Source organism: Triticum urartu, chromosome 3 (assembly GCF_003073215.2).
Source record: "Triticum urartu cultivar G1812 chromosome 3, Tu2.1, whole genome shotgun sequence".
NCBI classification, from domain to species: Eukaryota; Viridiplantae; Streptophyta; class Magnoliopsida; order Poales; family Poaceae; genus Triticum; species Triticum urartu.
The window spans coordinates 238538635-238560461 of NC_053024.1; the positions used below are offsets into that span (position 1 = coordinate 238538635).

Sequence of the window (21827 nt, forward strand, 5' to 3'; positions counted from 1 at the left end):
TACATAATCGGGCCGTCATGCAAATCACTATGTATGATCCGCATCATGGGCCCAGTCATCTTGGTCTGTTAAAAGGCCTAAATGTAAACTGGCCCACTAGTAGTTTCGGGCCTTTAATAGGCCGAGTAAATCACCGGCCCTATTTCCGCAAGAAAATTCAATGGGATTTTAGTAGGCTGAAAAGTAGGTTGGACCTGAAACGTGCCAAACAGCTCACGGGCCGACAGCAGGCCGAAATAGACCTCGGCCCATGATTGTGCCAATCACATCATGGGCCGTTAACATGCCAAAATTGTCTTGTTCCTTATTTGGCCCAATCAGATTATCGGCTGTGAGCAGGCCAGATACAAAGCAGGCCATAGTTAGGCCCAACTATATGACGGGCTTTTAACAAACCAAAATAAATATAGGGCCGAAATGCTAAACAGGCCTTTAACAGGCCGGAACTAATATCATGCCGTATTACTAAATGGGCCTTTAGCAAACAGAAATCCTGATCCGGCCTCAAGTGGGCCCAAAAGCACAACGTCCAGTTGACGGGTCGAATCTGATATGGGCCATAATTTAGCCCAAAGGCTCTTAAAGGGCCGGATCTAATCTGGGCCGTAATATGGCCCAGAACGTGGTAGGCTATTAAAGGGTCGGATCTCATATGGGCCTTTATTAGGCCCAGAACGTGGCAGGCTGTTAATGGACCAGATCAAATATGGGCCGGCATTTGGCCCAAAACATGGCACCCTGTTAACAGGCCAGCCCACTAGTGTCCTCAAAATCTTGTGGGCCTTTAGCTGGGCCGGCCCATTATGGTCTGCAAAATCTTATGGGCCTTTAGCTGGGCCGGCCCATTATGGTTGGCAAAATCTTGTGGGCCTTTAGTTGGGCCGGCCCATTTAATCTTTATGGGGCACTTTTGGGCCGGTCCACGTGTCAACATATCATAGGCGCATCTCGCCCATTGGATGAGTGACACCTATGCCAACGCGGAGCTGACACGTGGTTCCATCGGCCAATGAGAATTTTACACGTGGAAAATTGCATTGGTCATGGCTGTTAGCGGGTTACCGGATCCAAAACCGAACCCAATAGCTTAAAGGCGACCCATTACGATGGATGCCACGTGTCGGTTACTCTTGACGAAAGCACTTCTATGACGCGCGATTTATCGTCATGGAAGTGGACACTTTCGTGATGATAATTTCAGTAATGTCATGGAACACTTCTACGACAGCACAGGTATGACTATCTTGATTCTGTCATAAAATCGTCATGGATGTACATGCATGATAGAAAATGTGACCTACTGTGACAAACACGTATCATCACAGAAGTGTATTTTTTATAGTGCATTCTTATAGGTGGGGGTTTCAATTTGCTTCGTTTCCCAAATGATAAAAGCTGCGGTAGGTTTGATAATCATTGGCCTTTCCTATTCAATGTTGTCATCGATAGTTTGGATCATCGAGAGGTTTCCATGATTGGAAGACAATTCACTTGGGCGAATAGTCTTCCAGAACTGGCATATGAGAAACTAGATCACATTTTAATGGATACCGATTGGGAATCAAAATTTCCTATGGTGTCTGTTCGTGCTCTACCTCGTATCGAGGCTATATCAGACCACGCACCCATTCTCCTAACTACTGGTTTGCCATGACCACAACATAGACGCAAGTTCAAGTTCGAACTTGGGTGGTTGCTTCGTGATGGCTTCCATGACATGGTCAAGGAGGTGTGGGAGAAACCGGTGGATGGGTCTACCCCAATACACAGATGGAATAACAAAATGCGTGCATTACGTAAATTCCTTGGTGGTTGGGCTAGGCATACGGTGGGCATCCTCAAAAAAGAGAACCTTCGTCTTTCATCTATCATCGATGAATTAGAAGCTTTGGCAGAGGTTAGACCTCTATTTGAGTATGAAATTGAGATCAAGAATCATTCGGATGCACAGATAGCTAACATGCTGCGTGAGGAGGAATGCAAATGGTACCAACATTCCAACTCTCAGTTTATCCTGAAAGGTGATTCGAATACTAGATATTTTCATGGAGTCGCCAATGGCAGACACCAGAAGAAAATTATTCATTCACTACAACAGGATGAGGACACGATTGAGGGACATGAGCAACTTAAATCTTATATCACTAATTATTACAAAAATCTGTTCGGAGCATCAGAGGAAGGAAACTTCTTGATGGATGAATCCCGAACAGATGACATCCCCCAGGTCTCTCATGAGGAAAATAACCTTCTAACAGCCCCATACTCCGAGGAGTAAGTTAGAAAGGTGGTTTTCCTAATGGAGCGTAACAAAGCCCCAGGTCCAGATGGATTTCCCGCAGAGTTCTATCAGAACTTCTGGGAAGTCATCAAACCGGATCCCCTACTTTTGTTTAGCGACCTTCATGCTGGCCAACTAGAATTGTTTCACTTAGACTTCGGTGAGATTATTTTATTAACTAAGGTTAATGAGGCTGAAAGGATACAACAATATAGACCTATTTGCCTCCTTAATGTTAGTTTCAAAATATTCACGAAGGTTGCGACTATTAGGCTAAATTTGGTTGTTGAACATGTGGTTCGTCCATCATAGACAACTTTTATGCAAGGCAGACACGCCCTAGATGGAGTTGTTATCCTTCATGAAACAATCCATGAATTACACCGGAAAAAGTTGAATGGGTGGTACTCAAAATTGACTTTGAAAAGGCTTATGACAAAGACAATTGGCACTTTCTTCAACAGACTCTCAGAATGAAAGGATTTTCTGCAGAGTGGCGCGTTATGATCCATAGCTTCGTTTCTGGAGGTAGTGTTGCCATTAAGGTCAATGATGACATTGGAAACTATTTCCAAACGAACAAGGGATTACGACAAGGTGACTCGGCATTGCCCATGCTATTCAATATAGTGGCGGATATGCTAGCAGTCATGATTGAGCGTGCCAAGGTTGATGGCCAAATTGATGGGGTAGTAAATCATTTAGTTGATGGCGGTCTCTCTATACTTCAGTATGCCGACGATACGATTCTCTTCATGGATCATGACCTCGAGAAAGCGAGAAATATGAAACGGATTTTATCAGCATTCGAGCAACTCTCAGGTCTTAAGATCATTTTTCATAAAAGTGAATTATTTTGCTTTGACGACGCTCAGGACAAGGCCCACATGTATGCTGAACTATTCAGATGCGGGTTGGGACAGTTTCGATCACATATTTAGGGATACTGATACATTATCGGAGACTCACAAATGCTGAATGGAAACACATCGAGGAGAGACTGCAAAAAAGACTTAGCTGTTGGAAAGGTAAACTGTTGTCTATGGGTGGAAGATTGGTCCGCATAAATTCAGTACTAAGTAATATGGTACTATATGTAACACCCCGGATGTAACTTTCCATATTTGTATCCAACTCTTGCCGTTTCCGGCGTTAACTTATATTTATTTCTCGGGTTCGGGTCTCCGTCTCCGTGTGTTGTTTTCGTTTTTCGTGCATCGCATATCATGTCATCTCGTGCATTGCATTTGCATACATGTTCATCTCATGCATTTGAGCATTTTCCCCGTTGTCCGTTTTGCATTCCGGCGCTTCGTTCTCCTCCGGTGGCCATTTCGAGCTTTCTTTCGTGTGTGGGGATTAAACATTTCCGGATTGGACCGAGACTTGCCATGCGGCCTTGGTTTACTACCGGTAGACCGCCTGTCAAGTTTCGTATCATTTGGACTTCGTTTGATACTCCAACGGTTAACCGAGGGACCGAAAAGGCCTCGTGTGTGTTGCAGCCCAACACCCCCCAAATTTGGCCCAAAACCCACCAAACTCTGATCCATGTCCTAGAGCGTTCGATCACGATCGCGTGGGCGAAAACCGCACCTCTTTTGGACTCTCCTAGCTCCACTTATGCCTATTTAAACACCCCCCCATTTCGGATCTCGTCTTCCTCCCCGTCCCCCTCCTAAAAAACAGATCTCCTTCCCCGCGCCGGGCCGGACGTGTCCGCCCGCGCCGGACGTTGTCCGCCCCGCCGCCGCAGCAAATCGCGCGCCGCCACGTGGGCCGCGCCCACATCGCCGCCGCCGGGCCCGCCAGGCCCGCGGGGAGCCCCCCCGGCCCGAGCGCCCCGCGCCCCTGTGCCTCCTCCAGCGCCGCCGCCTTCCCCGGCTCAGGCGGGCGCCGCCACCGCCGCCGAGCCGGACCTCGCCGCCCGCCGCCCGGCCGCTCCCCGGCACCGTCCGCCGCCCCGGGCGCCGCCGCCCGCGGTCGCTGCCCCCTCCTCCGGCGCCGCCCGGCCTCGCCCCGGCTTCTTCTTCCTCCTCCCCGACCGGTGACCCCCCGCGTTCTCCGGCGAGCTACAGTAACTCCGGCGCCGCCTCGGGAAGCGTGCCGATCCAGATCTGGATCTGGGCATCGGTTGACTTTTTCCCCCAAACCCTAGCTCATGATGCATTCTTTGACTGCCCGTAACTTTGCATCCGTAGCTCCGATTTGGGCGTATAATATATCAAAATCTTCGCCTCGACATGTACATCATTTCATTCCATTGCATCATTTGCATTTGAGGTCATCTTGATGCTCAAAATGCTGTTAGAAGGAGGCTTCGTGAGTTAAATTGTAGATCCGTTAGTTCATCATGCACTTTTGTCATTTTTGCCATGTTTAATTCGTGCATGATATGCCTGTGCCCCTTTGGGATGAATTGTTAAGCATTTTGTCTTCTTTCCATAGGTGCCACCCATGCATTTTTAGGATGTGTGTGTTGTCTTGTGCAAGCTTGCGAAGAGAGGTACCTGAGATTGCTGATTTCAGGGACTTAGTGATTTTCACTAAGTCTGGGATATTTTAGTTCATGATGCTATGTGTCCAGCTTGTTTCCTAGTGATCCGTGCCTCTTTTGAGGATGATCAGTAAGGGAGTTTTGATATTTATGTTATGCTCTATCCATCCATGTCTTTGTTTGCATATGTGGAGTGCTCTAGGTTGACTCAATCGAGCTCAACTTTTGCTTCGTTGTTAATCTGGGCAGATCGTCAACTTGTTTGCGATTTTGCCGATGCTACCGTTAGTGTTCCATGCATGCTATGTCTTTGTTCTTGCCATGTGTAGCTAGCATATTGTGCCTTCTTGTTGGTTATATGCTTGCCTTGCTATGACTTGCACCGTAGTGAGTGCATCGAGCTCGTTTACATGCCTTCGTGAGTTATAATTTCAGCATGTCTCAGTTTTCACTAAGTCTGAAAACTGATTGTGTTCGAGCTATGTTCGTGAGCTCGGTAGAGTATTTTGTGAACCCTTTTGGCCCCAGGTCACTTTGGGTGTTTTGTTAAGCTTGTTGAGTATCTCCATGCCATGTTCTTACTTGTCATGTTCAGGTTATCTATCATGTTGTTTTGCTGCTCCGAAGAGGGCTTCGTGATCTGAAATTTCAGGCTAGTGTTAATTTCACTAAGTCTGGAATCTGTTTTGCATATTCGTTTTTGCCATGCTTGTTTGAACCTCTTAATGGATGAATTTGCCTATGGCTTAGTGCTAGTGTTTTGTTAACCATCTTGTGTAAATCACTGCCATGTAGTTTGTTTTCATGTTTGGTGGCTGTAGCATGTTCATTTCGTTGCATTTAGATGCCTACTTGCTGTAATCGCAGACCGGTGTCATATCTTAAAACGCTTGCCATTTCCAAACCGTAACTCCGATTCCAATGATCTTTATATCGTTTTCAAGCGATTTCATCCCCTATATCCAGTGGCACCCTTGGAATTCCAAGTTGAGGCCAGGTTCATGCATTTCCTGTCATATCTTGCATTTTGCATCCCGCATCGCATCCCGCATAGCATGTCATCATTTCATCATATTGCTTGGTCTTGCACGTGGTTGATTGTATCCTTGTTGCTTGTTTGTCTTGTTGGGTAGAGCCGGGAGACGAGTTCGCTACCGAGGAGCCCGTTGAGTTTGCTTGTGAGGATCCAGTCAACTCTGACAACTGTGCAGGCAAGATGATCATACCCTCGAAATCACTACTATCTTTGCTATGCTAGTTTGCTCGCTCTTTTGCTTTGCCACTGCTACGATGCCTACCATTTGCTTGTCAGCCTCCCAATTGCATGATTGAACCTTTAACCCACCTTGTCCTAGCAAACCGTTGTCTGGCTATGTTACCGCTTTGCTCAGCCCCTCTTATAGCGTTGCTAGTTGCAGGTGAAGATTGGAGCCGTTCCTATTGGAACATCTTTTATTTGCTTGTTGGGATATCACTATATTTCTATGTTATCTTAATGCATCTATATACTTGGTAAAGGGTGGAAGGCTCGGCCTCTCGCCTAGTGTTTTGTTCCACTCTTGCCGCCCTAGTTTCCGTCACATCGGTGTTATGTTCCCGGATTTTGCGTTCCTTACGCGGTTGGGTTATAATGGGAACCCCTTGATATTTCGCCTTGATTAAAGCTTTTCCAGCAATGCCCAACCTTGGTTTTACCATTTGCCACCTAGCCTTTTCTTTCCCTTGGGTTCTGCAGACTCAAGGGTCATCTTATTTTAACCCCCCCGGGCCAGTGCTCCTCTGAGTGTTGGTCCACCTGTCAGCTACCGGTGGCCACCAGGGGCAACTCTGGGCTGGCCTACCCGTACCTAGGACAATCTGAGTGTGCCCTGAGAAAGAGATATGTGCAGCTCCTATCGGTATTTGTCGGCACATTCGGACGGTGTTGCTGGTCTTGTTTTAACCTGTCGAAGTGTCTTGAGTTACCGAGATACCGAGTCTAATCGGAACGTCTCGGGAGGAGGTCTTTTCCTTCGTTGACCGTGAGAGCTTGTCATGGGCTAAGTTGGGACTCCCCTGCAGGGATTGAACTTTCGAAAGCCGTGCCCGCGGTTATGGGCAGATGGGAATTTGTTAATGTCCGGTTGTAGACAACGTAAACCTTAATTAATTAAAATGAATCAACTGAGTGTGTTACCGTGATGGCCTCTTTTCGGCGGAGCCCGGGAAGTGGACACGGTGTTGGAGTTATGCTTGCGCAGGTTGTTCCTCTAGTTTCTCGCTCGCTCCTTGCCTCCTCTTCTCGCTCTCTTTTGCGGATAAGTTAGCCACCATATATGCTAGTCGCTTGCTGCAGCTCCACATATACTTGCCTTATCCTTCCTATAAGCTTAAATAGTCTTGATCGCGTGGGTGTGAGATTGCTGAGTCCCTGTGGCTCACAGATACTACAACTCCAGATGCAGGTCCAGGTGCTTCCGCTCCAGGTGACGAGTACGAGCTCAAGTGGGAGTTCGACGAGGACTCTCAGCGTTATTATGTTTCCTTTCCCGATGATCAGTAGTGGTGCCTAGTTGGGGTTATCGATTCAGGGCCTTGTCGCATGTTGGGGGTCTTTTCTATTTTGGCACTGTAGTCGGGCCATGAGTGATTTGTATGATGGATGTTATTTATGTACTTTGATGTGACATGGCAAGTGTAAGCCAACTATGTATCTCCCCTTTATTATGTATTACATGGGATGTTTTGTGATGATTTCCTAACTTGCGACATTGCTTTCAATGCGGTTATGTCTCTAAGTCGTGCCTCGACACGTGGGAGCTATAGCCGCATCGAGGGCGTTACACTATATATGATTTCCTTCTTCCAGTTGCCGAAAGGAGTTTTACATAGATTGGATTATTTCCGATCAAGATTCTTTTGGCAAGGAGATAACGAGAGAAAGAAATATCGACAGGCTAAATGGACTGTGGTTTGTCGTCCCAAAGACCAAGGCAGGTTGGGCATTCATGACCTTGAGGTTAAGAATAGGGCCCTACTCGGGAAATGGTTGTTTAAATTATTGACAGAAGATGGTTTATGGCAAACCCTCCTAAGAAGGAAATATGTGGGTTCTAAGGAGGTATCCCAAGTATATTGGAAGTCTGGGAATTCCCACTGTTGGGCGGGTCTAAGGGCTAGGAAGAAATATTTCTTCTGCTATGGATCCTTCTCAATCAAGGACGGCTTGGAAATTAGATTCCGGGAGGACAAGTGGCTAGGAAATGCCACACTCCAGAACAATATCCAACTCTGTATAATATTGTGTGTCACAAGGGTGATACTATCGCCACGGTAATGGAATCATTTCCACCAAATGTGACATTCAGAAGAGATTTAATTGGACCCAGACTCCAATCATGGAACATCCTGCTCCAGCGGTTGTCCACGGTGCAATTGTCACATGGGTCTGATGTATTTTGTTGGAACCTACATGGGAATGGTCAATTCTTAGTGGAGTCCATGTACAGAGCTTTGCTCCAATCTGATGCACCAGTTGATAATAATAAGAAGATTTGAAAGATGAAGATACCTCTTAAGAATAAATTTTTTGCATGGTATCTTCGTCGTGGAGTCATTCTTACTAAAGATAACCTTATTAAGAGGAATTGGCATGGAATTCCGCAATGTGATTTTTGTCACCATGATGAGACAATAAAACATTTATTCTTCCAATGCAAATTGGCTCGTTCTATATGGTCAGTCATCCAGATAGCTTCTGGCTGGTATCCTCCTTGTAGTGTTGCTAATGTATTTGGCAACTGGTTACATGGGATTGATCACAAGTTTAGAACTCTTGTCAGGGTGGGAGCGCTTGTCGTTATTTGGTTGCTTTGGCTATGTAGAAATGATAAGGTTTTTAATGGTAAAAGTATTTCTCTGATACAGGTTATCTACAGATGTACCGTGACTCTTCATTTATGGTCCTCTCTACAGCGCGTGGAGAATCGAGACCTATTTACGGAGGTGTGTACACGATTAGAGGCTACGGCGAGGAATACTTTTACCCAATATGGGTGGCAGCATGATCTTAGAATTGGCCCCCTACGCTTTAAGCGTTATATGGATTTTTTATTTCGCTTTATTTATTTTTTGTTTGTGCGAGAGGACCTTATTTGGCTATGTGCATCTTAGTTATGCAGAGATCGGGTGTAATGCTTAAATCTTTTAAGTAATAAAACGCCCCTTTTCGAAAAATCCCCTTGTTGCAAACCGGCTAAGGGATAGATCCCTCATAGGCTAGATCCTACAAATCAGCCTATGTTGCAAGAAAATCCTGCAACACGACCCATGTTGCAAAAAAATCCGCAACACGACCCATCCGCAACACAATCTATGTGACAAAAAAACACACAACATAACCTCTGTTGCGAATGTCTTCATGTTGCGAATGTCTTCATATAACAAAAAAAAAACGCAACATAACTTTTTTGCAAAGTAGATGAAGATGTTTGACTTATCAATTGTGTCATCCGAAGGCTTGTGAGGCGATGAATCTTTTTAAAAGATCCGCCGGCTAATGGGGTAGCTGCTCCATAATATAAAAATGTTTATAGATCACTAAACACTCTTATATTTTTTTAAGGGGAATAATTGACACACTTTGAAATACTTCTAAGGCCTTTAGTGTATTTTATTCGTGTGGAAATCTCCACGCCGGAGAGCCCAAAGCTCCCCCGAACAACCTCTACCGTCAACGTGTTCCGTTCCATCTCCCTCAGAATACCGCGACTATAGCCATCTACCCCTGGCTGCAACCAAAAACTCGTTCTCCTCCAGCTGTTGCCGCCGCACCTACGCATCTCCTTCCCTTCTCTTCTCGGGGACTGACCCGCCGGAACCAGTAAACGAGAGCCCGCCGAGAAGAGGAGGCGGCGGCCGCGGGTGCATACTGGCCGGCTGGCCGGCTGCCCACGGCCCCCTCGCCTCATCGGACGAACAGCGCATCTGCCTCCCCGCCCGGCGGCCGTGTTCCCGGCGGGATAACGATGCAGGGCGGAGGCGTCTCCGGATTCCGTAAGCTCCCACCTCGGGTTCACCCCCGCCCCACAAATCGCCTTTCTCGATTCAGCTGGCGTGTTCTGATCGCCTGATCGGAACGGCCCCGTCTTGTTTGCAGATAACGCGCCGGTGACGCGGGCGATCGTCCTCGCCAGCGGCCTCCTCTCTGTCGTCTTCAGTGTGAACCGCCGAGCCCGCGCCCTCGGCCTCTCCTACCAGGTCAGTAGGTAGCCTCGGGCCGAATCTTGAGTAGTTCTGGTACCTTAGACGCGACGTGATGCCCTTAGGCGTGAATCCGTTGGTTAGGCCCGGCTTAGGAGCTCTGAAATATATACCCCTGTGAACATTTTACAGGGCGGTCCGGTGTTCTACTAGCCACCAACAAAACTCTTGAATACATTTTCGGTTGTGAAAGTTCTGTTTTGATGAACTGCCATTCAGTGACAGCTACAGGGAAGTAGAGATTGGATACCAACTGAACATACTGCTGCCCTCGTGCTAGTTCCAGTCTGCCAGGCGGTCTAGATGACCTTCTCTCGTCGTCCATGAACTCGCTCTCGTCACCGTCTTGCCGCCACTTCATGGCTTGCTGCTGTAGGGCCCACTCTCGTCGCAGCCAAGCGTCATGAGTTCACTGCCGCCGCCGCCATAGAGCTCACTCCCATGGTCATCGCCGCTGTTACTAGCTCTTTCGCATCGTCTCGCCTCTATCTCCCGCCGGTCATCAACTTTCATCGGAAAATAAGTGTGGCCCATTGAGGTCTATAACATTTCTCAGGTGTAAGTGGCCCAGGAATGGTATAACGCTGGTATTTAAGAAAACTAAAACGGACATCCAAGCAAGTTTTTCGGCCTTGCTTGGAAAAACTTTGGGCTCCGAATTTTACACCGGTAATCGGACACAAAAGTTTGGTCATAAGTGGAGTGGCTAGGATTGCTCGCCCATGTGTCCATTTGGGTGGATGGGTGTCTAATCGTCGAATTGGTGGTGTTCTTCTTTGTGGTAAGAACTATAGGTGTTAGCGTGCCTATTGTGCTTGGTTGGTAAATTCCAGAATTGGTTGGTAAATTCTGCTGGTATGCTAGGGCAGGGGTGTTCAAATCTGGTTTAAAATTAAACCGTGGAACTGCGGATTGCTGTGGTTCATTTCCCTTTGTTAGCTTGCTGTAATCCATTTCCCTTTTTTAGCTCCAACCACACCAGTGGAACTAGTACAAAAGAATGTCCTGTGTTGTGTGCCACAGCTATATGAATCCTTACTGGGCTGGAGGCCTATGTTGTGTGCCACAGTAGCATGAATCCTTGGTGGGCTGGGCTTTGGATTAAGGTGTTTCTACTGGGACATTCCAATACATGGCCGTACCTTTTTTGTTTTCCTTCATGACAATAACTTTAGTTTCTACCCCGATGCCTGCACTGGAGCTATACCGATGAGGCGACGACCGGTTCCCCATACTTACATGGCTTGGTACACAAATCAGCAGGAATAATTGGCTATTGGTACTTTAGTTAGTAGAGGCATCCCATCTCAATAACACCTGTTAAGACTCAATTTGGACAGTTACTCGAAAACGCAGAAATATAAAGCCACAGTAATTGGGCTGTCATGTACCCTAGAATCCTACTGGAACCAAAAACATAGGAGAACTTCAAATGTCTTATGTCAGACTTCACACATCAATTCTAGACAAAGAGAAGAAAACTTAAGGTAAGACTGGTAGTTTTCTTCTAAAATTCTTATCTCATAGCCCATTTGTTGAAGAATTTGACAGGAATCCTTATGAACTATTTCTTTGCTCCAAAGCATGTCAGGAAGTTCTCCTATAGGCATTTAACCCTCATTCATTACGGGGCATACAAGTTTCATTGAAGTACACCTATTGGAATTCCATAAGGAGCTACAGAAGGTTGTCAGCTTAGGTTTCTCAACTGTTAACTGACTGATGGCCATGATGGAACTTTCATTTACTGGAATCTGGGCACGCGTCTTCCAAATTTATTCAGAACACTTCAACTTTAAAATTTACAGGGCATATTGCTTAAATGTTAACCAATCTTATGGATAATCGTTAGGAAACTTGTATGGTGACAAGTTGACCAATATGACCTTTGGCGCACGATGCTACTTTCTTATGTTCCATTTTATATGTGCACCTTCCAGTTTTAAACTTTTAGTGATACTAAATGTTGCAAGCCTTTCTTGGGGAACCAGAGGTGAATAGTTAAATCTCGGTAGTGATTGCATCCAAACCTGTAGCTGTCAGTGATGTTCAATTAATATTTCATTTATCCTTGAGATCGAGCTACTTCAATGCAAAACATGTGGTCGGCTGCATATGTTCTATTACTTGGAGATTTGTTACATATTTATGAAGTTTGAACATTTTTCTATTATTCTTGCAGGACATCATAAAGAACTTTCGAGTTTGGAGGATATTTGCATCTGTATTTGCCTTTCAGTCAACACCAGAGTTGATGTTTGGACTCTACCTTCTGTATTATTTCCGTGTGTTTGAGAGGCAGATGGGCTCTAACAAATACTCTGTAAGTACTTGTTATTCTCTCGGGTATTTAATGAAGATAGATAAACAACATCAATAATACGGCTGAAGCAGGAGTAAATCGCATTATTATGTCTGGGCTTGAGAACTCAAGTCCATAAACTTTTAAGGTGGTTTAAACCTATTCTGTATGCATTGCCTCCAATATTGACCTAATTGACCCAAGTGAATCACTTTGGCAGTGTATAAAGAGTTAAATGTTAAGTTCTCAAGTTAACGAGTCTGTGTTATGCCCAAGAAAGTTTGGGGCCATACAATGCAATTAACGTGACAAGCAGATTCAGTTCAATAAGTTACATTGAAGTAGATGAAATATTTAAGCTTCTTAGTAAGAAAACTACAACACAAGTGCTTATATATTTCAATCTGCTGTGCAGGTTTTTAGTTTATTCTCTATCGCAGTATCATTACCTCTTGAGATTCTATCTTTGGTTCTCCTGAAAGGTATGCTATTTAGATAAACTGCTGAGACTAACATCTCTAGACCCTTCTTTAAGGAAAAGAAAAAGAGGACATTGCTAATGACCTATGGGCTCTGCTACTTTGTAACACTGTTACCATTCTCCTCTAGAACCTCTGTAATTAAGATGTTCTTGAGATGGCTGGTTGTACTTGCTCAAAAAGGAAATGTACAAATATTGTACTCCCTCTGTAAACAAATATAAAAAGTGACCTAAAACATTTGCATTTGTTTACAGAGGGATCAATACAATTTTCTGGATATCTAACTCCTGATAAAATGTCAGTAGACCAATTAGCAGCGTAAAGCGTCATTTAGTGCTGCAACTAGTAGATGTATCTTACAACAACAACAACAACAACAACAAAGCCTTTAGTCCCAAACAAGTTGGGGTAGGCTAGAGGTGAAACCCATAAGATCTCGCAACCAACTCATGGCTCTGGCACATGGATAGCAAGCTTCCACGCACCCCTGTCCATAGCTAGCTCTTTGGTGATACTCCAATCCTTCAGGTCTCTCTTAACGGACTCCTCCCATGTCAAATTCGGTCTACCCCGCCCTCTCTTGACATTCTCCGCACGCTTTAGCCGTCCACTATGCACCGGAGCTTCTGGAGGCCTGCGCTGAATATGCCCAAACCATCTCAGACGATGTTGGACAAGCTTCTCTTCAATTGGTGCTACCCCAACTCTATCTCGTATATCATCATTCCGGACTCGATCCTTCCTCGTGTGGCCACACATCCATCTCAACATACGCATCTCCGCCACACCTAACTGTTGAACATGTCGCCTTTTAGTCGGCCAACACTCAGCGCCATACAACATTGCGGGTCGAACCGCCGTCCTGTAGAACTTGCCTTTTAGCTTTTGTGGCACTCTCTTGTCACAGAGAATGCCAGAAGCTTGGCGCCACTTCATCCATCCGGCTTTGATTCGATGGTTCACATCTTCATCAATACCCCCATCCTCCTGCAGCATTGACCCCAAATACCGAAAGGTGTCCTTCTGAGGTACCACCTGGCCATCAAGGCTAACCTCGTCCTCACACCTAGTAGTACTGAAACCGCACATCATGTACTCGGTTTTAGTTCTATACTAAGCCTAAACCCTTTCGATTCCAAGGTTTGTCTCCATAACTCTAACTTCCCATTTACCCCCGTCCGACTATCGTCAACTAGCACCACATCATCCGCAAAGAGCATGCACCATGGGATATCTCCTTGTATATCCCTTGTGACCTCATCCATCACCAATGCAAAAAGATAAGGGCTCAAAGCTGACCCCTGATGCAGTCCTATCTTAATCGGGAAGTCATCAGTGTCGACATCACTTGTTCGAACACTTGTCACAACATTATCGTACATGTCCTTGATGAGGGTAATGTACTTTGCTGGGACTTTGTGTTTCTCCAAGGCCCACCACATGACATTCCGCGGTATCTTATCATAGGCCTTCTCCAAGTCAATGAACACCATATGCAAGTCCTTCTTTTGCTCCCTATATCTCTCCATAAGTTGTCGTACCAAGAAAATGGCTTCCATGGTCGACCTCCCAGGCATGAAACCAAACTGATTTTTGGTCACGCTTGTCATTCTTCTTAAGCGGTGCTCAATGACTCTCTCCCATAGCTTCATTGTATGGCCCATCAGCTTAATTCCACGGTAATTAGTACAACTCTGAACATCCCCCTTGTTCTTGAAGATTGGTACTAATATACTCCGTCTCCATTCTTCTGGCATCTTGTTTGCCCGAAAAATGAGGTTGAAAAGCTTGGTCAGCCATACTATCGCTATGTCCCCGAGACCTTTCCACACCTCAATGGGGATACAATCAGGGCCCATCGCCTTGCCTCCTTTCATCCTTTTTAAAGCCTCCTTGACCTCAGACTCCTGGATTCGCCGCACAAAACGCATGCTGGTCTCATCAAAGGAGTCGTCCAGTTCAATGGTAGAACTCTCATTCTCCCCATTGAACAGCTTGTCGAAGTACTCCCGCCATCTATGCTTAATCTCCTCGTCCTTCACCAAGAGTTGGCCTGCTCCGTCCTTGATGCATTTGACTTGGCCAATATCCCTCGTCTTCCTCTCTCGGATCTTGGCCATCTTATAGATGTCCCTTTCACCTTCCTTCGTGCCTAACCGTTGGTAGAGGTCCTCATATGCCCGACCCCTCGCTTCACCAACAGCTCGCTTTGCGGCCTTCTTCGCCATCTTGTACTTCTCTATGTTGTCTGCACTCCTATCCAGGTATAGGCGTTTGAAGCAATCTTTCTTCTCTTTAATCGCCTTCTGGACATCATCATTCCACCACCAGGTATCCTTATCTTCGCTTCTCCTTCCCCTGGACACTCCAAGCTCCTCCGAGGCCACCTTACGAATGCAAGTCGCCATCTTTGTCCACACATTGTTCGCATCTCCTCCTTCCTCCCAAGGGCCCTCCTTAATGACCCTCTCCTTGAACGCTAGAGCTACCTCCCCCTTGAGCTTCCACCACTTCGTTCTAGCGACTTTGGCACGCTTATCCCGCTGGACACGAATCCGAAAGCGGAAGTCAGCAACCACCAGCTTATGCTGGGGTACAACACTCTCTCCAGGTATCACCTTACAGTCTAGGCACGCACGCCTATCTTCTCTTCTCGAGAGGATGAAATCAATCTGGCTAGAGTGTTGGCCACTACTAAAAGTCACCAGATGTGATTCTCTCTTTCTAAAGAGGGTGTTAGCTACAATCATGTTGTAGGCTAGAGCAAAGCTTAAGACATCTTCTCCTTCTTGATTCCTGATGCCATAGCCAAAGCCTCCGTGCGCCCCTTCAAAACCTGTGTTAGATGTACCCACGTGGCCATTGAGGTCTCCTCCTATGAAGAGCTTCTCACCAATCGGTACACTCCTAACCATGTCTTCCAGGCCTTCCCAGAACTCCCTCTTGGTGTTCTCATTGTGGCCTACTTGCGGGGCATACGCGCTGATAACATTGAGAACCAAGTCCTCAACTACCAGCTTGACCAGGATAATCCGGTCCCCACGTCTCTTGACGTCTACCACTCCATACTTGAGGCTCTTGTTGATCAAGATGCCTACGCCATTTCTGTTTGCAGCCGTCCCTGTGTACCACAGCTTGAAGCCGGTATCCTCCACCTCCTTCGCCGTCTGTCCTCTCCATTTGGTTTCTTGGACGCAAAGGATATCAACACCTCTCCTCACCGCTGCATCAACTAGCTCCCGAAGCTTCCCTGTCAGAGACCCTACGTTCCAGCTACCTAAGCGAATCCTCCTAGGCTCGGCTAGCTTCCTTACCCTTCGCACTCGTCAAGTCAAATGCGAAGACCCTTGCCCATTTTCCACTACATCCGGGCGCCGATGTAGCGCGCCACTAAGGATGCGACGACCCGATCCTCGCTCACTTGCCACCGTATCCGGATCAAGATACAGCGCGCCACCTTGGGGTGACGGCCCGGCCCTTGCCCATTTTCCACCACACCCGGGTTCCGATGTAGCGCGTCGCTGAGAGGGTTACGCCCCAACGAAAATCTTTTGGGTTTCATCTCCATAAGAGTGGCTGAGTTTTTATGTTGGCTCGCCAAGCCTATCACAACCCTCCTCCTTTACCCGGGCTTGGGACCGGCTATGTTGAGACAACATAGGCGGAGTTTAGTAGATGTATCTTTGTGAGACAGAATTTTCCCTTAACATATGATATTTTTGTGTGTTAAATCTAAGATTTAGGCTTTCTTTGGCTGCACTCTGCTTTGCTGTTGTATGCTGTTAATTCAAGTTAACTACAGTGAGCCTTATCTAGAGATGTTGGTTGCATGCCATCATACAGTTAGACTATTGATTTCTTCCAAACATAGTTTTTCAATAGAAATGCTGGTGCTAGGAGGTTACACAGTAATATTATATGGCAATTAGTCGTGTAATCATGAGCATTGCTTTGTTTCACCCGTGTGATCATGAGCATTGCATATTGTGAGCATATGTACTCGTTGAGTTCTCTGTTATCCAGTTATGAGATTATTTAGACACCCCCTTTCATGTTTTTCTTGCAGATACAAACTACATCACTGCTCTTGCATCTGGACCTTATGGCCTTATATTTGCCTCGTTTATTCCTTTTTTCCTCGACATTCCCATCACTTCACGATTTCGTATTTTTGGCATTAATTTCAGTGATAAATCATTCATATACCTAGCTGGCCTGCAGGTTAGTTTGTATCAGAACTGAACCATTTCTATACCATTTAAATTTGAATATTAAATTACTCACCTATCCTGTTTCTCATGGCAGCTTCTTGTATCTTCTTGGAAGCGTTCCCTTATTCCTGGTATTTGTGGCCTGATTGCCGGTTCGCTCTATCGTCTCAATGTGTTTGGCATCCGCCGGAGGAAGGTTATAAGATCTCTTTTTTTTTTTCCTTTTGCACTTCTGTGTAGTCCTGTTACCTTTTTCTTTGCGTGATGGACTGCTATTGACCTTGTATCTTTTTGGTTGTCATTTTATATGGTTGATTTTCATTTTTCTGTGTAGTTCTCTGGCTTGCCTGAAATTATGCATTATATCTTATCAGCACCATGGTAGTTCTAGCTCCTTTTCATTTAAAGAAGTTAGTGCCCCTTGGATGATACCCTTGGCTGCTGTCCATGACCCAGCTTTCCAAATTATTAGATATGCAATCAGCAAGTAATGTAATGTTGGCATAGGTTATGTCTAGGTACTGGTGTTATCAAGTAATTAAGAAAACATACAAGACAGCCAGTATGGTCCATGCTGACTAATGGTAGCAGGTGGTGTTAATTGGAGTATATTAATGCTCAAATTATTGATTAATATTGTCGGTGTTCTTTGCAATTATTTTCATATATAAATCCCTGTAGAGTGTAGATGCTCTATTCTTCCTGTTTTGTTTTCTTGTTAAGTTCCTTCTCCTTTGTGCAGCTTCCACAGATTGTTGCATCATTTTTCGCAAGATTTTTTGCACCTCCTTCAGCAAGCTCATCTCGGCCGTCAAGAAGTCTTGTTGGAAATGTGCCTTCGCATACAGGCCGTACTGTTCAGGTTAGTTTCTGAAATGCTATTTTGGAAGCTTGATTTCTCCATGCATTGATCCCTCTAGATTCTGTTCACGTGAAGTACAGCTGTCGAGTTGAACTCAGAAATTGCCTGGTTAAATATTAGCAACGCTAAAGTACTGTCCTTTATAAATATAAAAATGCCTGCAAGGTTAATATTTTCTTCGTCATTCTGGATTCTGGCGTTGATTGTTCATTGTTTAGACAGTGTCTGTTCACATGAAGTGCAGATGGCCACGTAAGCATATTATAACGGGCAACTTTCACCGAGTTAGATATTATTTTTGTGGTACCATTCAATCATATGTGTCGAAGATCTACAGTCACTGAAGTGAACATGGACCAATTAGATATTTAACCTTAACCCAAGTATAAATAGCAGACTTGCCTGTATGGTTGATATTGTTCACAAGACTATTGATAGTTCACATCTAACGGGTTACTAGGTTTCATTTGGTACATACAAACCATCATCTGTATTATTTTTCTACTGCACACGACAACTGTTGATTGAGGGGTTACAAGACTTTAAACTTATTATGAATAATATTGAATTTCTATGCACTTCACAAAAGGATATCAACAACCTGATGCTATTTACGCTGGTTAATCTTTTGATCATGTTCCTTTTGCAAACAGAACCAGCCGTCTACTGGGTTTGCTCCTGTTGTGGAGCCCCCAGAGTCCTCCATTGCTATGCTGGTATCGATGGGCTTTGACAGCAATGCTGCGAGACAGGCCCTCGTGCGAGCCAGAAATGATATCAATGTAGCCACAAACATCCTGCTTGAAGCGCAGTCTCATTGAGCCAGAAATGATATGGCGGGCTGAACTGGTTATATCTGGCCATGAATGGTTGTTCCCCGCGCATTCGACAACAGATCGGTGAACTCATGGTAGTGGTTTGGAGAAGTTGAACATGTTCCTTCCTAGTTGACAGCTTAGGAAGCCGGGAAACATTTGCTGCAGTTAGTGTGGTCACATGTCAATACTAAAGAGTTTTCTCAACTCAGAGGCAATGTACCATTTGAAATTCAGCTTGTAGGATAGGTGATACATAAACATTTCAATCATAGTGTAAAATTGTTTTGCAGCCTGAAAGCAGTTTCATTATGCACACATGAATCAGATCTAAGTTCCTCCTGCATTCGTATCATAATATTTACTCGAAGCTACTGATAAAGAAAAATCCCTTAAGATGTTTTGGATATTTCAATATGAACTACATACAGACTGAAATGAGTGAACAAACACACTTAAATGTGTCTATGTACATCCAATTCAGAAAAAAGTTAGAACATCTTATACTCCCTTCATTCCTAAATATGTGACATTGAACTACTAAAACATCATATATTTAGTACTCCCTTCATTCCTAAATATGTGACATTGAACTACTAAAACGTCATATATTAGAAACGGAGCGGGTATTTTTCAACAGAGGGAGTAGTATATAGCATAACATTTGGGGCTCGGGCTGTCATAATAGTGAAGAAAGAAAATAATACTAATTGTGATCACCCCGGAAGGTTGGCGCATGGTTATATATGAAACTTGATCGTCGAGTATTAGAAAATGCATTCCTCCAAACCGTGTGTCCAAATCAAAATATGTTTTCATCGTGTGTTCTCAAGACATCTTCGAAACTGATACCGCACTGCCATGTTTTGACAAAAAAATCTTTTGAAAAGCAAGTTCTTTTTTTTGAAAAACATCAGCAACTTTATTAATTAGAAATAATGGTTACGTAGTTTATAAGAAGAGGTACAATTTGTTTCATAGGTTCCTCCACCCAATCCCTTGTCACGAAACATTTTGCTAGACTAGCAAGTTCATGAGCTACTTTATTTGCTTTCCAATGTTCAAAACTAGTAAGTGGAAAATCGCAAGCTATAAAATAGCAATCATCAAAAACTGCGGTCGTCGCTCCTGCAGAATGTCCTTCATTCTTCATTGTGTCAATGACTTTCATGTTGAATGTTGTCAGAGTTAATAACGAGACGATTGCAACCCACCTTTTGTGTCGGCAATAAGCCGAACCTAAGTGCCAATGCTTTAGCTGTCAGCACATCAACACACCATTCAATTTTCTAATTTCCGCCAGCAATGAAATTTCCTTTGTCATCCCTAAGAACGGCACCCGATGTGCCCCTTAACAAATCATGATTAAAAAACATCCACATTCAGCTTAACAAACCCCCTAGGGGGTCTGATCCATCCTTCATTTTTTCTCTTTGCATTAGGGGGCATTAACATAATTTGTCGTTCTAGCACAAATCCCCATCGAGGTTTAGTACGCCTCTTTAAACATTCCCTCATGAACTAGCTTCCGTCTATTTCACCATAGATACCACACGGTTATAATGATCATCTCCAGTGCATTCTGAAAACCCAATATAGATAGTTCTTGATCTGGCATGACGAGTACTAATTCAAGGATTGTCTCTCCCGCCCGATCGACCACACAAGCTCTTTTAACTGTCTCATACCCCCCCCCCCCACACACACACACACACTGCTAAAGCTAATTTCCAGATCTTACCCCAAATAGGATTGCCCTTACTTCTACCCATACCATTTGTGTATTACAGTTTCCTACTGTGTTGTTTATTCTATTCCTCCAAATAAGTTGATCGTACAGTAAACAAACCATTTTTAGTATAGCTCCAAGCAATGAAATCCGACATATTATGCATAGGGAGAGGGATCGCTAGGACTCTTCGAGCATCAATTGGCCACAATGTTTGTCTCACCAAACCTTCATCCCAACCGTTCATGACTGGATCAATAAGGTCAGAAACTTTCGTCGGTAGATTCCCTCGTCTAGGAGTAATAATTCTCCTATTCGCACAATTCAGGATCCATGCATCTCTCCATATGTCAATATTTTTGAAGGAAATATGCCCTAGAGGCAATAATAAAGTTATTATTTATATTTCCTTATATCATGATAAATGTTCATTATTCATGCTAGAATTGTATTAACCGGAAACTTGATACATGTGTGAGTACATAGACAAAACAAAGTGTCCCTAGTATGCCTCTACTTGACTAGCTCGTTAATCAAAGATGGTTAAGTTTCCTGACCATAGACATGTGTTGTCATTTGATGAACGAGATCACATCATTAGGAGAATGATGTGATGGACAAGACCCATCCGTTAGCTTAGCATAATGATCATGAAGTTTTATTGATATTGCTTGCTTCATGAGTTATACATATTCCTTTGACTATGAGATTATGCAACTCCTGAATACCGGAGGAACACCTTGTGTGCTATCAAACGTCACAACGTAACTGGGTGATTATAAAGATGCTCTACAGGTGTCTCCGAAGGTGTTTGTTGGGTTGGCATAGATCGAGATTAGGATTTGTCACTCCGAGTATCAGAGAGGTATCTCTGGGCCCTCTCGGTAATGCACATCACGATAAGCCTTGGAAGCAATATGCTAATGAGTTAGTTGCGGGATGATGCATTATTGAACGAGTAAAGAGACTTGCCGGTAACGAGATTGAACTAGGTATGAAGATACCAACGATCGAATCTCGGGCAAGTAACATACCAATAATAAAGGGAATGATGTATGTTGTCATTGCGGTTTGACCGATAAAGATCTTCGTAGAATATGTAGGAACCAATCTGAGCATCCAGGTTCCGCTGTTGGTTATTGACCGGAGATGTGTCTCGGTCATGTCTACATAGTTCTCGAACCCATAGGGTCTGCACGCTTAACGTTCAATGACGATTTGTATTATGAGTTGTGTGTTTTGGTGACCGAAGATTGTTCGGAATCCTGGATGAGATCATGGACATGACGAGGAGTCTCGAAATGGTCGAGAGGTAAAGATTGATATATTGGACGGCTATATTCGGACACCGAAATGGTTTCGGATATGCCCTAGAGGCAATAATAAAGTTATTTATATTTCCTTATA

The 21827-nt window shown here is 44.6% G+C and overlaps 1 protein-coding gene across 1 annotated transcript; it reads left to right on the forward strand.

The window, feature by feature from the left end:
* The first annotated feature begins 9483 nt into the window (after positions 1–9483).
* Positions 9484–19011, forward strand: LOC125543742 (rhomboid-like protein 20). The gene is made up of 8 exons (XM_048707205.1): positions 9484–9812; positions 9916–10016; positions 12202–12342; positions 12737–12803; positions 16870–17024; positions 17109–17210; positions 17757–17876; positions 18530–19011. The coding sequence occupies exons 1-8, from the start codon at positions 9785–9787 to the stop codon at positions 18695–18697; spliced, it is 882 nt and encodes a 293-aa protein (XP_048563162.1). The 5' UTR covers positions 9484–9784; the 3' UTR covers positions 18698–19011.
* Positions 19012–21827: the final 2816 nt, after the last annotated feature.